Genomic DNA, 14563 nt, shown 5'->3' on the forward strand with positions numbered 1-14563 from the left:
AGCCCAACCCGCTGCGGGCCGAGGGCGGCATGGCGGCGTGCGGGGCGTCGCGGCCGGCCTGGTGCCTGCGGAGGGTCGGGGTGGGCGGCGGCTGGCTGCTGCTGGAGGCCGGCACGCAGGTCAGCGGGGCGCGGGAGGCGGCCCTTCAGTGGGAAGGTTGGGGGGAGGCCTCCTAGAGCGGGCGTGGTGGAGTCCGGTAGTGGAACGAGGGGAAAAGCCGAGGCTGGGCTTTCAGTGCGGGGGGGCGGGGGCACGGGGGGGAGATCGGGATCTGAAGCTCAAATTCGTGCGTACCTCGCTATTACGGTCCTTAACGTCAGCTCACGTCTGATAGAAGCTGTTTGTGCGACTGTAGTGTAAGGGAAAAAGGCCTCACTTTCCGGGGTTAGCGCTGTACGGCCTATAAGATTTTTGTGCCTCAGTTACTTAGGTGATACTTTGTATTTGCTTCCATCGTATCTCAGGAGCACATAGGGAAAAGCGTTCAAGGGTGGGTTTGGAGCCGGGAGGTGTGCACACATGCTCAGCAACAGGTGCACGTTGCTGAGTATGGAATGTGCCAGACTTGCAGCACAGGCTGTGTGAATTGCATGGAGAATCTCGCTGAGGTGAAGCTCTCTTTGCTGCAGCACTCTGCTGTTGGTGAGCTTTCACAGGAGAGAAGGAGAATGGAGCTGTGCTTTAAACGGCAGCCTGCAATTAGATCAGATTTAACAAGCTACTATGAAACTGTACCATGCCCTTATGCCTGCTTCTTGCAGAAGATGCTGTTGGATTCTGATCAGATTATTTAGCTTACTTTCAGGCTGGTTATAAGCAGCATATAGTTTGGGTATCATGACAGTTTTCTGCGCTATTTTTGTCCCATATCTTTCCTGTTTACAGAGAGTTGAACAGATGCTGTTAGCTAAAGAAGAGGGTAGGACATAAATTTGAGACCCACACTATTGCACTGGTTTGAAGAAATACTGGTTAGTTAGGATATGAACGAGGTAAGGCATGGATGAAGTGACAGCTACTTTGAGCAGCTTTGCTGCTGAGAGAATTTGCTGTGAGACCAAGGCTGTAACCTGTCTTGCAGCAATCAAATTTTTATCAGTGGGAGAGAGAGAATCCTTCAAACTTCGTTTTTTAGTTACTCATGAATTTAAAGAAAAACAAACATAGCAACATACTATCCTGAACTGTTGGGAAATAGCAATAAGATGCTAATCAAGGTAGATTTCTGCTGTGTTTATATTCATCTCATGCGACCTCTATTTATTATCTTGCTGATTCTTATTTCAACGTCTTTATTTTTAGGTAACTGTAGGCCGGGGATTAGATCTCACGTACCAGCTGGTGTCAAAAACCTGTCCCTTGATGATTTCTCGTAAGCACTGTGTTTTCCAGCAAAATGCAGAAGGGCAGTGGACTGTTAAGGATAATAAGGTACAGAGACCGACTAAAGACCTTTTACTCTTAGTTTCACTGTATTCACTATTCACTGTATCACTATTTGATTGCCTGTTTGGCATCAAATAATGTATGATCTTTGATTATAATACGGTGTGAATGTGATGGAAGGTTTGTGGAAGCACAGTTGTGTCTGTTGTGCACTTGTAGCAGGAAGCTTTGGTCTGCTGCAGTTGGGATACAGGCCTTATTGCTTTCTATATGTATACTTATCCCTTGGTCTAGCATTTTCAGGCAATTACAGTCCTACACAGAGCACTCTGCAGTTTGTGAAATTGCTTTGTGTTCCTCTAATTTAAAATAAATAATTTAGTAGCATTCAAAAAGATAAATGTGATTGTACTGCTATGAAAAGGATACACTGATGCTGCAGTGACAAAATTGCTCTGATTATAACCACCTGCAATGAGAATCTGTTGTTAGGAAAAAAAAAAAAAAGCATGCATTGCATTGACTTCAAATGTATTCTAGTTAAAGTCCTCCTCAGCTGATTAGAATGTAGAAAAACTGTTGAGACCAGAGTCTTCAGCTAGGTCTGTCTTTTCCAGTGGCGATTCCTTTTTTTAATCATGAACTCTGCACTTTCACAGTTGTGCTGAAAGCTGTGGAATCAGTAACTTGCCTTAAAATAGCACCAGCACAGCAAAAAACATTCAGTTCATCATACAGTCTTGAAGGATGTTTAGGTCAACAACAGATTAGCCAAAAAGGAAGGGATTGGCTGCTGTTAAAATTACTCTTAAACAAGGCTGTAGTGGAGTGATTGTACAATTTTGAAATTTTACTGTGTGTGATTGGAAATATCTATGGTAGAGTAGCTATTAATGCCTCAATGTAATCACTGCTACCATTTTTGTGAAGTTGTTTTGTTGAATTTCTTTGAGGTATGTCAGTTGCTTGTGATTCTGCAATTCATCCTGAGCACAGCTCTGTTTCTAAAAACAATTTCTTGAGCTAGTGCTTAATTAAAAATACAAACAAACAAAAAAAAACCCACATCATTTTCTGATGAGAGCATCATCTCTTGAAGAATCTTTCCCTTGTTTGTATTTCCTTTGTATTTATGAGAACTGTCTCATTTCTTTTCTTTCATTAGGCAGTGTAAGCTATGGTCATTTTTCTTTTCTAGTTTCTTCTTGGATTTCAGGTGACTTTGTCAAGAATAATTACTGCAGTGTTCTTTGCTCTTGTCAATGATGTATTGCAGAATTTTTCAGCTGGATAGTTCTTATTTCCCCTGAAGCTTTTGGGTACTTTCTTTCCCTTACACTTAATTCTTTTCCATCTGCAGAAGTGCATATATTAATTTTGTTCTTGTACACAAAAATCTGCAATGTGGTGGTAATAATACAAGGTAAATAATATAATGCATTGACTGTAATAAATGGGGCATTGGGCCATTAAGTTGGATATTGCAAGGTTTATTTAAAGAGGTGGCTTGTTCTGACTGCAATACTGCAGAGACTGGATACGTTTACAGTTGCCAGAAATAACTTGCAGATGCCTTTGTGCCGTATATTGAATCTTGCTGATTCTTTGTTTATATTCAGAGTCTAAATGGAGTTTGGCTTAATAAACAACGTCTGGATCCTTCAAAAACCTATCCTTTAGCAGAAGGAGACCGTATCCAGTTGGGAGTGCCTTTGGAAAACAGAGAGACTGCTGAATATGAGTATGAAGTAATTAAAGAGGAGTGGGAGAAAATCAGACCCTTTTTAGCCCAGAGGAGTGACCTGGGTAAAACCAAGAGCTCGAGGTCTAAACGTAAATTTACTTTGGAAGAATCGGAGACGTCTGGCTCAGAAGGCCCTTCAAATTCCAGATCCAAAAGGGACAGAGTGTCATGTGATGGTGAACCTTTGAGTAATCTGTTGGCAAGAGTAGGAGAGACAAAGCAGTTGACAGACAAGATGGAGGTCAAGCTGCCCTCTGCTGGGTCAAGTGAGGATGATGGGGGTCCAGTGCGTGGTAGCCCTGATTGCTCTGAGAAAGCTGTGGCTGTTGCTCACGAGGACCAGAAACACTCTGTTCTTTCTCAGTCATGGACTGGCCTGGAAAAGCTGAGGAAAACTCTCATAGATATAAAGAAGTTAAAAGTCAAAGTGCAGGAGAAACAGACAGCAGTTCTGAATGCGAAGCAGAAGCGCAGGAAGGCTGCTCAGAAGACAATCCTAACGATGGAAAAAGAGCTGCAAGAATTGCAGGACAAGCTGTGCACAGAACAAGTGCAGCATCAGCAGCAGGTGGAAGAGCTGGAAAGGACATTCTCTAAAGAGAAGCAGAAGCTAGAGGTATAATGGTTGTAATCATTTTGGTCTGTGTGTTTTGAGATTTTTTTTCTTTCAATTTTGAAATTAGAACTCTGACCCTGTGTGGTTACAAAGAGGACAAGTTAAAAAGTGTTCACCTTAAGTGGGAATTTTTTCTGGTATACAGCTTTTTCTGAATTAATGCTAAATTCATGTGGGGAATCCATTTCCTTTTCAAGCAAGTGCATCATTGTTTGCCTTTCTCTCTTAATTCAGAGCTTGAGGAAGGAGGGTTTTGTGCTGGTGTTTTTGTTTTTTGTTTGTTTTAACATGAGAAAAATAGTCTGTTCTTGCTACCTGCAAATGCCTTCAAGCAGTATATGTATGTTGATAACTTTTTTTAGATAGGAAGCTACAAGTCTTTCTGTTTGGCTTTATTTAAAATCAGGTTTAAAGGAAGTAAGAATACTTCTGGGAGTTACCTACAGAGTTATCAGTTACTTCCTTTAAAGTCTGCTGCTAAAAGCAGGATACTGTATCAGAAGTGCAGGAGGTTTGGAGCTGTGTGCTTAGGACAAAAGGAAGTTCAGCTGAAGCTGTAACTCCGCCTGGCCTATTTAAATGTATTCCGAGATAGAGCTGCAGCTTTTTCTCATGTGTAAGCTATTGCCAGCTTCCTGGCTTCTGGCAACATTGCAGTGTCTTCAGAGCTAGAGCAACATGGAATTGTTCCAAGTATGGAACTGTAAATGATACATTCATTTTAGCTCTTCACAGTAAAGGAGAGCTGTAATTTCAGTAGTACACATGAATTGCTAGAGTGGAGCTTTTCAGGTTTTGGTTTTGCTGAAAATCAGTATTGTTGCTTAAAGTATATCCTCTAAATGTGCAAAACAGTTCTTTTCATTCCTGTGTTATCTTCAAGTATTTTTTTTTCTTCCTCCAATAACAAAAACATCTAGTTTTGGTGTTTCATTTTTTTTCAGGGAGAGAAATGGCAAGATGGGGAAGAGAATCTGAAGGAGCAGCTGGCCCAGGTTCTGCAAGAGGCAAGTAATTAAGTCTACTTGGTCTAACTGTTGAACTCATATACTTAAATCTTACTGCTTCCACTCTTGGTGGAAGACTAGGACGGTGCCTGAAGTGCATTTGGAGTGGTCTTCATCTTCTACAGACCAAATTATGGTCAGAAAGTGACAGGCCTTTTCTGGGAGTTGCTGTTTGCCAGCAGATAACACGAGAATCTGTACTTTTAGAAAGTATTAAGTAGCTGTAGTGATTCTACTTGAATCTGGTCAACGTGCTGGTGGACATTTTTATGAGGTCTGTCCTCTGGTTATCTGTTTTGGGAAAGTTGCCTTGGAAGATTTAAACCACAGGAAAAAGAATTAGTTTTGGTTAGGAGTGTTTTTGAAAGAGATTGTCACATGCTTAGTTTTCCTAGGCTTTCTGTCTGAAAGGCCTTTCCTTTTGGAAGGCTAATCCAAAAAGAGATTGAGCCAGCCCTGCTGCATGTGTTGACAGGCTTTCATGACACTTGTGTGTCAGATGCTCCATGACATTCAGATGTGATGGATGCACTCAAGACTGCAAACAGAAAACCAAGCTGAAATGTAAAGTAAATTGCAGATGTTGCCAAACCATTGGAGTCGTTAGGCTGAATTTTAACATGCCTTTCAAAATGGTGTGGCCTGTTAAGACAGGCTTTGAAAGTGGAATGAAATCATGCAGTCAGTTATTCAGCGATACTGGAAGGTGACTGGAGTGATATGTTGAGTTTTCTTTATGAACTTCTGTGCTATTGCTCACCATCTCAGAGGCTCAATCTTTGTTTTGAAAAGTTTACAATCAAAGTAGATGAGCAAAGATGTAAGAACACATGATGCATCCAGTATGCTGCAATAGCAGCTGGAGTCATTAATTTTATGATCATGGAGTGGTGCCTGGAATGTGCTGTGTCTGGTAGAACATTCATAAGCTGTATTAATAGCACAAAGCCTTCTGAGTGTTGGCTGCTTGTGCAGGTGCTTGTTTTGGTTATGAAGCAGTTGTTTGCTACTACTTTGTAGATTTTCTCCAGTGCCATAACTAGGAAAAATCAGGAGAAATCCAGCTAATTATTGAAAACTTTGAGGTCGTACTTTTGGGCATTTTCCTCTCTGCAGCTTTCCACCAAGTCATATGGAGCTTATGAATAAGTTTTAGGTATATTTAAAAATAATTATGTGAACAACCTTTCTTCTTGTCTGATCCATGTCCTGTGACAGTCCTGCCTATCATTTCTGGTAGAATCCAATATTGTGTAAGCTCCAACTCCAATTAGAGTCAGAGTACACAGGATACAGCTGCTTTGGTTATCCATAGGGAACTTCTGTAGTTTGAGTAAGCTCTGTTCAGAAAAGTTGCTTTTGTACTGTCTGATGTGCAGGTTCATTCTGCAGTGCATAGAATCGTAAAATGGCCTGGTTTGAAAAGGACCACAATGATCATCCAGTTTCAACCCCCCTGCTATGTGCAGGGTCACCAACCAGCAGACCAGGCTGCCCAGAGCCACATCCAGCCTGGCCTTGAATGACTCCAGAGATGGGGCATCCACAGCCTCCTTGGGCAACGAGTCATTTATTATCACATTTTAATTTTTACTACCGTGTCCTACAGTGAGTTTTGCTGTGGACTTTATGACTTTTTTTCTCCTCATTCATTATTGTATGGCATGTATTTCTTGTTTAATGCTGCTTGCTTTTATCTTGTAAAACTACAGGATTTTACATGCCATTTGTGTCACTGCAAGAAGGGAGATGTCTAATGATAGATGAGAATGAGTAAATTGGGAGAGGAAATTAAAAGTATCGTGCTGCTGGGAAGATCATAAATAACTGACATTACATTGCAATTGTAAGTTCAGGGTGAACTGCCTTAACTTAACACCCTGGCTCATATAGACAGGTGTTGCTCTTTTAGGAGAAGACAGGAGAAAGGAGTATGCTGAACCTCATGATTAGAGCCATGTATATTTAATAGGGTAGCTTATAATAACACTCTTATTTTTGGGATGGTGTCATTACAGCATCATGCTCTGATGGAAGAACTGAGCCGTAGTAAAAAAGATTTTGAGGAGATAATTCGAGCCAAGAATAAAGAACTGGAGGAAACCAAGGTAAGGAATAAAACCAAGTTCTCCATGACTGAAATACGATATGCTGTGGCAGAATAAATGGTTTAACATTTGCTTTGACTGTGTGTTGCCTTCTGTGGTGAAAAGCTCTTGTATTTTGGTCTGGCAGCTGATTCAGATTTCCAGAATTTGCATGGAAATATGAAAGAGTGGGGGGTGAGGGTAGGGATCATCAGTAGATGTACTCTTTGCTCTGTTTGTGAAGTAGTATTAGAGAGTTATTACCAGATCTTTCTCCATGAAACAGAAAGCACAGGACATCTGAACAACATCTTGTGCACCATTCTTTAAAAATAAAAAACTGCATGGGAAAAGTGGGTGTTTCATTTTGAGTTTGCATGGACTCAAGAGGAACTGCAGTGTGTTCCTGCAGTCAAACAAGGGAGTACAGAATTGAAACAACATTAAATTTTAATAATGAATGTTTCTTCCAGCCTCTGTCAACTTGATGAATGGAAGATAATTAAAGGGATCTTGTGTTATGTTCTACACTTGGAAATTATGCTGTTTCATACCTTTGGCTATTTGCTTTGCAACTTCATCTTTGCAACTGTTGCTTTAAGGATAGTTCTTAGAAGATGTAGCAGATGCCTAGAAGCCTAATTTAACAGCAAAATATGTTGGTCAGTTAAACACAAGTAAATGTTTTAAATTATTATATTTACTTTTCTAATATTTGTGTTATTTTGTTTTGCTCTTTACATTAGACATCCAACCGTTATGTTAACTTAATCCAAACTCAGGCCAAAAAGAGCTTATAAGAGATTTTGAGAAGACTGATCTGGTTTGTAGTTTCTTTAGGCTGAAGGGGACTTTAGTAATGGTTACTCTTTCTTGCAAGCTATACTCTATAATGGACAGGAATGTTCTCAGTACTGCTGCAACTACACAAAGGAGGGAGGTTACAAATCTGGATACATAACAAACACAGACTTAACATGGAAAAACTTAAAGCTGCATGATTTTTTACTTGTATTACCTTCCTCCACACATGCAGTTCCACCATTATTGCATTAAGCTTTGTTGTTCATAACTGAACTGTTTGTTTTTCTGATAGGTGGAGAAGGAAAAGGTGAGAGCCCAAAAAGAAGAAGTGTTGAATCAGATGAATGATGTGTTAGAGAATGAGCTGCAGTGCACGATCTGTTCTGAGCACTTCATTGAGGTATGTTTAAGCCAGTATGGCTTTGCCAGTAAAGAAGAGACTTGAAAAGCTTTCTCTAGTTCTGCTAAAGCAATAGTCAAGCTTTCTTTTCTTCTGTAACCTAGCAGACCCAACAGATGACTTGTGGTAAGGGTTGATCCAGAAACCCATTCTGTCTGCTCTAAAAATTCTTCTGGGTAACAAATTTGGCTTTAATGTCTCTCCTTGCAGAGGTATGAATGCTTAATCCCAAGATGCATTCAGGCTTGCAGGAGCTATTAGTGTTCGAACTGGTGCTCTTGAGGTGCTGCTGGCAGCCTGCTTAGTCATTCTATGGTAGACCTTGCTTCAAGTTGACTGGGGTTGGGCAGCTTCAGTGTTAGATGTAAGAACAGGCTATAAGGGAAGGGAAGTGCAGTGTTCATCGAGTTCTAAACTATTTATGTAGTTCACGTAAAGTTCAGAAACTGATTTGAGAAGGAATAGGCAGATGATGCCTGAAATGTAGACTGTTCTGTCTGTTCATGTTTTACTGGAATTTCAGTTTCATTCAATTCGTTTCTACTGTAGGAAACCTGTTAGCTTTCTTAAAATGACTTAGGAGTTGGTTAGAATTTGAGTTTCTTATTTCAGATGCAGAATATTATCTTAAACTACCTCAGTTATTCTAAAATCTGACCTTTTCAAACTGGGGGATGTTATAATGCAGTTCATTTGTTCTGTCAGTTTTTCTGGCTTAGCTGTAGGGTTGCTGTGATTATGGTGAATCCACTAATGTGTAAACTTGCCTGTACTCTGGCATGTGAGAGTTGTAAGTGCAGCCCCTCCAGAGGCTAAAAAAAAAAGGCCTTTGTGCTTCTTCCCCAGCCTTTTCTCATAGGAAGCATTCAGTCAACGTGTTCTGACTTTGAGGTTTTTTTCTTTACAATGCTTGTGTGAGCACGCTCTCATAAGTATCTCTCCCTCAAATTGCACAGGCAGTCACTCTGAACTGTGCACACAGCTTCTGCTCCTACTGTATAGACGAGTGGACAAAGCGCAAAGTGGAATGCCCCATCTGCAGGCAGGAGATTAAGTCGAAGACACGCTCTCTGGTGCTGGACAACTGCATTGACAGGATGGTAGAAAATCTGGATGTGGAAATGAAAGAGCATCGCCTGACCCTGATCAGAGAGCGGAAAGGTGAGAGGTGGGTGGATGTGGCATGATGAGTACAATCTCTCATTTCATCTATTTCGTCCAACTTTGGCACCTATATACTAAGGAGATGCTCAGGAAATGCTGCAGATATACTGGACAATATTCATTGTTGGTAGAATCAGCAAATTGAGACGGGAAAATGGTTTTAAGATATGCTGTATTACCAGCTTTACTGCACGGTAAAATAAAAAAACATTGGAGAAAGACTTCAGTATGAATTTCACAGTCCATCTGGAAGACTTAAACATACTAATGGCCCTACCAAAAGATTTTAAAGAGATCACTAAAGAAGAGCAAAACTTGAGACTTAAAAAATTGACCTTTTTGATTGAACTGTCAACCACATCATTGCAAAAACACAGCAGAGCAATGCCTAATGATAAACTCTGAATTATTTTTGACATGCTAGATTTGTGTAGAAATCTCTGAAGGGAATTTGGGGAGTATGTCATGTAAGTGAAAGCATGGCTGAAATGACAGTTACTCTTCCATACTAATTCTTAAGGAATTTATCTATGTGATTTTAACACAAAAAATTGTTGTAGCTAAAAGACTGTGCATGACCATATGGGCTGTGAGTAAAATTCCAGTATGGAGGTATTCCTCTTCTGCTTACATCTTCCAGTGTTGTTTCTAGAGCAATTGACTCTGGTATCTAGGTGCTGAAATGTACTACTTCTTGCTACCTATTAACGAGTTTCTATTGTGTTCCCTTAAATAATTTTCCTGCTACCCCCTCATAGAGTGCATGATCCTTCGTTTTGCAGTGTGTCAAGCCTTTTTGAAATCCTTCCTAACGAAGGTGCTTTTGAAATATTTCAGGTTCTGCATGGTGACATAGAATGACATGGCTAAATGGTGTTATTTCTTATCTGAAATAATCACCCATTTAACCAAGCCAGTCTGATTCCCTCGGGAAATGCTTTGCTGCCCGGAAGTTGTCCGGCATGGCTTCTTGATTTGCTTTCACCTTTGCTGAACTAATACTGCTCTTGCATAATACGCACTGCTTCAGAATATGCTGTAGCACTATTGAAGTGTCTCATCAGATATCTGATGGAGATTAGATGAAGTGCTGCCTTTATTGGAGCAGCACTCCGATGAAACTTTGGGTTTCACGTGAATGTAGGCTGTAAATAGATAAAATGATTAGTAGTAGGAAATCATATAGCTTCACCATGGTGCGCTTCAGGAGGGAGAAAGAATTGTTTCTGTGTGATCTGCTCATTCAGTGATGGAAACTTGTGATTGGGAGGGAGACAGCCATGTGTCTAACTCAGTGTGAACTCCTAAGAAGAAATCAGTTGAAATTGAAATAATGAAGGAAGTAGCACTTGAAAAGCCCAGTCAGATGATAAACTTTAGTACAGTGGACACCAGTGTAACAGTGTGTGCTCTTAAATGTGTGGAGGTTTTGATTGGGCCTTGAGTCCTGAGCAGCCTTTACTTGTTCCTTACCACATTCTGTTGCATACTCCTTTTCTACTTGGCAGGGTGTTGTAATAACTAACCACTGCCTTTTGTCAGCTATGTGCTGCTGAAGGGATCCAGAATGTCTCTTCCTCATCTGTGCTATCTTAACGTGAAGAGACTTATAGGAAAATTACAACAACAAACAATGTTCTTTTAATGCTGAAAATTGAAGCAAAATAATTCCTGTGCCCTGTAGCTTGAAGGACTTCATACTGTTAGTGGGAGGCTAGAAGAATCAAAGAAAAATAGTTTTGGGGAGGAGCATTTGAGGGTACTAATGCTAATTTTTATATCTGTTTTGAATGCAGAGAAACAAAATGTGTTGGTGAACCCAGCCACGGACAATGACAGCAGCATCATTCCTTCCATCTATTCCATCTTGTCAATCAGCAGTTGTGACAGTGAGGACTCTGAGGAGGATTCTTATTATAATGGAAGCTACTGCGTTATCTAAACAGTGTAACTGCAGGCTGGCTTGCCTGCATGCTGACCGGAAACAGTCTAATGGAATTTGGTTTACTACTGCTGGTTGAGTGGACTGGGCGTCTGGAAGGAGAGATTCAGTGAAGAAGCTGGAACTGGAGCTGAGCATTAGCAACGTTTGGAAGAACGACCTTATTTTTTAAGAGAATGTACAGAAGCTTGATCTCTCAAACAAGACTGGGACCGTGGGAGAACAAACTGCTATTATGCTAGATGGTTGACATATAAAACCTAGGTTTCCAGGATCACTTCCGACATACTCAGCGTGGTGTAAATATCTGAATGCCTGCTGTTTTCTGAGTGAATGACACGTTTAAATGCGCATACCAATTTCCCCTACTTCATCCAGCTGGGAGCATAACTAAAGATATTTGAGAACTCGGTCGTTTGCACCAGCTAACAGGAGATATATATTAGAAAAGCATCCCAACATCGGGTTTTCCTCTTGATTTCATGTCAGCTGGAGTAATCCCAGGGCTTTCTGGCCATTAAGTTAAAGGGTGGGTTGTGGACCATGTCAGCCTTAAGTGCTTAAATATAAAATAAGGTGAGCTGCTGGCTTGTTTGTTCAGTTGATGTTATTCATTTTCTGTTGAATGGGGATAGAGAAATCTTCCTGAATTCCTTAGTTTGTGCTCTTTTCATACAGCATCTTTGGCTTGTTCCCTGCATAAAGAGTTTTAGAACTGTGAAACAGCACATCCAGAAGTTATTAACAGTGACTTCAGAGATACTTTCAGTTCTTGTCAGCAGCAGAGAGGAATCTTGGCCTCTTTGTTAAGCTACTACCTGAATGAATGAAATGTGCTGTTGACAGGGTAGTTAAGCAGCACGTAGGCAACCACAAGTAACTACTTTGTTCTGTTGTTTACAAAACATTGCTATTGAGCTGTGGCTTTGCTACCCTCAGAGTTCATCTCCAAGACAAAGCAAGTCTTGCCTCATCCAATCACATCTATGAAATAGTATGAAATTGTCTATGAAATTCCATTTTCAGCAGCATATATTTTTGACTTAGCTTTTAGATGGGGCTGTTATGTCACTGTTAGAGGAGGATGAGGGAAGCCCTCATTTGTAATATTTATTTGGCTGTTTGTACGTACTTTTCTTGTTTCTGTGTTTATTTTGCTGAAGAAGGAAAATATAAATCCATTTGTGCATTAGTCTTCCTTGATGCAAGCAATGAGATAAATGTCTTTCTCTTAGTTATCGTTGAATTTATTGAGAAAACCCAGATTGTTTCTTTTTAATGACTTTGCTTCACGTTTTCATTGCTGTAAGTAATTTGACTGTTTTAAAATTATTTGAAACACTGTATGCAGGAATTGATAAAAGATGTCCTAACTCATCAAGCCTGTGTTAGCAGTGCCTATCTTACCAGTAATTTAGAATATACAACTGTATCTCTTTATTTTCTCCTACTAAAAAAAGATGCCATTAAAAAGGTGCTTAAATGGTAATGCTTTCCTAAGAAAATAGTGCATTCTGGCAGATTTGAGTGGTAAGACTTAAACAAGGGAAAGTTATCTGATGTGTGGGCCAGGCAACTTTCTTAAAGTCTTCATGTGAGGTTTCTCTGGGTAAGGATTACATCTTGAATTTTCCCTATGTCCTTTTAGTGTTCTAAAAGACTGGCTCTTGAAAATTTCCTTTGTACACTCGTGCTCTCTACAATGTCTTGAGAGAAGAGGGCTGCAGAAAACCATAATGAAATACCCTGATGCTGGAACAGGAGTTCCTGTTGAAGAGTAGGAGAATGTTCTGGTTGCCTAGGACTGTGAATTCTTGTACTGTGTAGCTCTTCCATGTTGCTTTGCTTTTTTATTTTATTTTAATTTTCCCTGTTTCATTTTGCTAAACACATTTATTTTCTTGTGTTGGTGTTTATGCACGTACTAGAAAAGGATGATTCTTCTGGTAACAAAGTTCTTTGGTATGCTTTGAGAGTGTGCTATTTTCACTAGAATATAGAGATATTATTCATGTTCTAGTGAGAGGGGACACACTGAACAAAAATGGAATATTTACCCTTTTAAACTGGTACCAATAGTTGCAACAAGATACACATGGAGTAATAAACTTTTTCTGTTTGTCAGTAGGTACCTAAATTGTAAAGGATCAAGGAGAGAGGCTAAGCAGTAATGCTGCTCACTGGCAAAAGCATATCATTGACAAAAACAGACCCTTCCTCCCAGTTCTATAAGTTCTTTGGGAAAACTCTTGTCTGATCCAGACCTGTTGACTGTATGTATGGAAGTGAGTTCCAACTACTGAGTTGTGATGAAGGTACTCCACCATCCTATTTGTCAGGAAGAAAACATACCAAAACTGTGTGTGTGTGTTTGTTTGTTTTTTATAGAGGACAAGTTAAACTGTAGGTATCTTAAATTTGTGCGTGCTTTCTGATACTGCTTATAAAGAAGCTGTGGAAAGGTAAACTAAGTGAGACTATTTCAAGTTTTGTTCACAGCTTAGTGCCTTTCATAAACGAGTTTTCAGTGATAAAAAGATCTAAACTGCACACGTTTCTCTTTTTGGCCATCTAGTTGGCTATGATCAAGCTTAAAATCTTAAACTTTTGCACAGAAGATACCTGTCAGATAGCAGTTATAGAGAACGGAATAAGGGAGGTATTACTCAGACAATATGCTGCTGCAAAGATATGTATCCGAGCATTTAAGTTAGGAAAAGTCATATGCACCAGTAGGTGTTTCCTAATCTATTTAGCACCAACAAGACCCCAGCATAGTAGTGCTGTGCTTGATCTTAGGGACTACACTACTAGATGGGTTTGGAGCAGCAGGAAGAACAGAAAGATTATGAAGACTAAGAAATGTGACCTTGTGCAAATGAGTTAAGAAACTCCAGTTCTCTTTCTCTCTGAAAAAAATAAAAAAGCGGAGGCGACTGTAAGTCTTCAAATGCATCAAAAGCTGTTTCAAAGATGAGTAGTTTGCTTTTCCAGGTTCAGAGTGACTAGCATAAAAAGTAATTATTTTAAATTGCTATAAGATTTCTGATAGCACTTGTTTTCTCCCGGTGTTTCAAGTAAAGATAATGAAATACTAGTACTGTAGTACTGTGAGGAAACAGGATTCTGCAACACAAAAAGCCTTTATGGGCAGGTCAAGCACACTCCTGTTATATCTTTTTCCATCTGTTCCCCTTCCACCTCCAGCAGAATCGATAATAGTTTAAATACTACTATTTTGCTTTCAGAAAAGTTCAGTTAGACAGTTTCTAAAGGTAGTGTCTTTACTCCCACTGGAAACTTCTGGGATTCGCAAACTGAAAAAATGCTGCATTTGTATATAGCTCACCTATGTTCTGGAATATTAGGTGACTACCCAAAGTCCCTTTTTCTGTGATTATTTGGAGCAAGCC

At 40.0% G+C, this 14563-nt stretch overlaps 1 protein-coding gene across 1 annotated transcript; it reads left to right on the plus strand.

Annotated features, from left to right (window-relative positions):
* Positions 1 to 29: 29 nt before the first annotated feature.
* On the plus strand, positions 30 to 12639 carry RNF8 (ring finger protein 8). The gene is made up of 8 exons (XM_042825376.1): positions 30 to 119; positions 1303 to 1431; positions 3006 to 3746; positions 4691 to 4753; positions 6772 to 6861; positions 7937 to 8044; positions 9001 to 9205; positions 11005 to 12639. Exons 1-8 carry the CDS (start codon positions 30 to 32, stop codon positions 11148 to 11150), a joined length of 1572 nt encoding a protein of 523 aa, XP_042681310.1. The 3' UTR covers positions 11151 to 12639.
* Positions 12640 to 14563: the final 1924 nt, after the last annotated feature.

The sequence above is a fragment of the Centrocercus urophasianus genome, unplaced genomic scaffold (genome assembly GCF_019232065.1).
Source record: "Centrocercus urophasianus isolate 14NV4802_14NV808 unplaced genomic scaffold, USGS_Curo_1.0 seq_10, whole genome shotgun sequence".
NCBI lineage: Eukaryota > Metazoa > Chordata > Aves > Galliformes > Phasianidae > Centrocercus > Centrocercus urophasianus.

What these genes read in the sequence shown, in the direction of transcription:
- RNF8 (XM_042825376.1), top strand. Translation starts at nt 30, where the DNA reads ATGGCGGCGTGCGGGGCGTCGCGGCCGGCCTGGTGCCTGCGGAGGGTC. An exon ending in GGACTGTTAAGGATAATAAG is followed by an intron (nt 1,432 to 3,005) that starts GTACAGAGACCG and finishes GTTTATATTCAG; the next exon opens with AGTCTAAATGGAGTTTGGCT. An exon ending in AAGAACTGGAGGAAACCAAG is followed by an intron (nt 6,862 to 7,936) that starts GTAAGGAATAAA and finishes TTTTTCTGATAG; the next exon opens with GTGGAGAAGGAAAAGGTGAG.